A 2,090-nucleotide genomic window follows, 5' to 3' on the forward strand; every position below is an offset into this window, starting at 1 on the left:
CGACAGCAACTCCAACAGATAACCCCCCGTTCTGTCCGAGTGGGATCCGATCCCACTTTGACTCCGATATCGAACAGCGCTTCCACTTCCCCCTTCGACTTGCCTTAACACTTGCTTGGCGCGCATTCCTGCTGCCTCTTCTTCCCTCCTCCAACCGTTGCCCATTCGCACACCAACCCACTCCGCCGCCATCGTCAACACTCCTTCAGCGGTTGGGTTCCATGTATCCAGTCCAATGCTCGGCGACGTGAGCGCAGCATGTGTAAGAACAAACACTCTTCCTCAGCTTGCCATTCCATTCAGTCAAACGAGGCGTCATCGGCGACACTCCTCAATTGACGACGCCTTCGTCCCCTTCACCATCATCGCCTCCACACAGCTTTCTCCTACCGACCGCTTGATACCTCGATTTCCCCTTGGCTTAGCTTCCGACACTGACGTCTCACAGCGCTCGATCAGATTTACAATCGAGTGTAAGTCCTCCCAGCTTTCCTTCGTATGGCGACCATTCGCGCCCTGTGGCCCCTTCCCGTCAACAGACGACCGACAACGACGCGGGCCTCCATCCCAACCAACCCGTACGCTGGCCTCCTGCGACGCTCCGACAACTGACTGGACTATTGCAGGCTACTCTTCAGCAACCCTGTATGGAGCGGCGCCAACACTGTGCCGAGCACAATCATCCGGAACATCACCACCTTCAACGTACGATCGCCTTTTTGCTTTCCGCCTTTGTCAACCAGAATGTCTAACGCCGAATGTCGCAGGATACCCTTGGATATGTCGATACGTTGAGAACAAACCTAACTACTCTGACCCGAACGAACTTGCAGACCCGAAACGGCATCATCCGCGGCCTCCTATACGTCCCGGAGATTTCGGAAGCGAATCCATGCTACGAACAGCAGTACGATCTGATCCCGCGAAATGTCACCACGCGAGAACAGCTGCCCCCGCCCATGTACAACCTTATTGCACTTGCGCCCTGGTTTAACTCTACATGCACCAAGGCATACCTAGCCGCTGCTCGCCTCGATCCCATTCGGGCGTTCATATTCTACCGCCCTAACAATTCCACAAGAGAACCTCAAGGCGTCAACTCTCCGATATGGGATCTCGAAGATGGCGGCGCCTGGCATTCCCAGAATCACTTTCCTGTCTTTGCAGTCCCGGGCTCGGAAGGCTCAAAGATGATGAAACAGCTCGGTCTATACTCTGGAGACCCGTCCACGATACCGTTTGCCGAAGAAGTCCAAGCCGAACACGACCCGAATCCTCGAGATTATATACGAGTATGGACCGAATTGACGATAACCGACCAACAGAATCTGCCAGCCATGTGGACCTGGATCTTGATCGTCGTAGGCGCCCTGCTCTTCATCATCGCATGCGTCTCCGTCACCATGCATCTCGTGCAACGACAAAGGCGGGCTTCGTTGCGGCGCCGCGTCATCAGCAGAGAGGTGGACCTAGAAGCAATGGGTATCAAGCGAATGGCGGTGCCACCTGCTCACATTCGAGAGTTCCCCCTCTTTACGTACAGTTATCAGCCAGAAGTCGCCAGCGCGCCCTCGACACCACTGGCAAGCCGGTCTCTGCGATCACCACGAAGCGTACGAACCGACCAACGAGCCATTTCCGATGTCATGTCGAGCTCGCGCACTCGGCGATCTAGCCTAACAAGCTCTGCGAACACCATCGCCACCAACTACCAACCACAATGCCACATCTGCCTGGAGCAGTACGAAGACCGTGTGTCCGTTATTCGCGAGCTACCCTGTGGACACATATTCCACCCCGAGTGCATCGACGAATTTCTAGCCATCAACAGCTCATTATGTCCCATTTGCAAGAAGAATATGCTACCACGCGGATACTGCCCGAAGATTTCGAACGCCATGGTGCGGCGCGAGCGTGCCATTCGACGGCTGCGCTCGCGTGTGATTCTGGACGACTCGGACGATGAGGGCGGCGAGGAAAAGCACGGAAGGTGGGGGAAATGGCTGCGGCGCAGAGATCAACATCAGCCATTACCAGGAGGGACTGGGGTTCCTTTGACACCGGTCAGCCCGAGCAAATCGGACGTGGTA

General features: G+C 55.7%; 1 protein-coding gene across 1 annotated transcript; it reads left to right on the top strand.

Moving 5' to 3' along the window:
- Positions 1-498: 498 nt before the first annotated feature.
- VDBG_03698 (conserved hypothetical protein) lies at positions 499-1,966 on the top strand (the record flags this gene model as incomplete). Its single annotated transcript, XM_003005699.1, has 4 exons — positions 499-578; positions 627-705; positions 834-1,752; positions 1,857-1,966. The coding sequence occupies 4 exons, from the start codon at positions 499-501 to the stop codon at positions 1,964-1,966; spliced, it is 1,188 nt and encodes a 395-aa protein (XP_003005745.1).
- Between the last annotated feature and the right edge of the window lie 124 nt (positions 1,967-2,090).

Source organism: Verticillium alfalfae, genomic scaffold, assembly GCF_000150825.1.
Source record: "Verticillium alfalfae VaMs.102 supercont1.4 genomic scaffold, whole genome shotgun sequence".
NCBI classification, from domain to species: domain Eukaryota; kingdom Fungi; phylum Ascomycota; class Sordariomycetes; order Glomerellales; family Plectosphaerellaceae; genus Verticillium; species Verticillium alfalfae.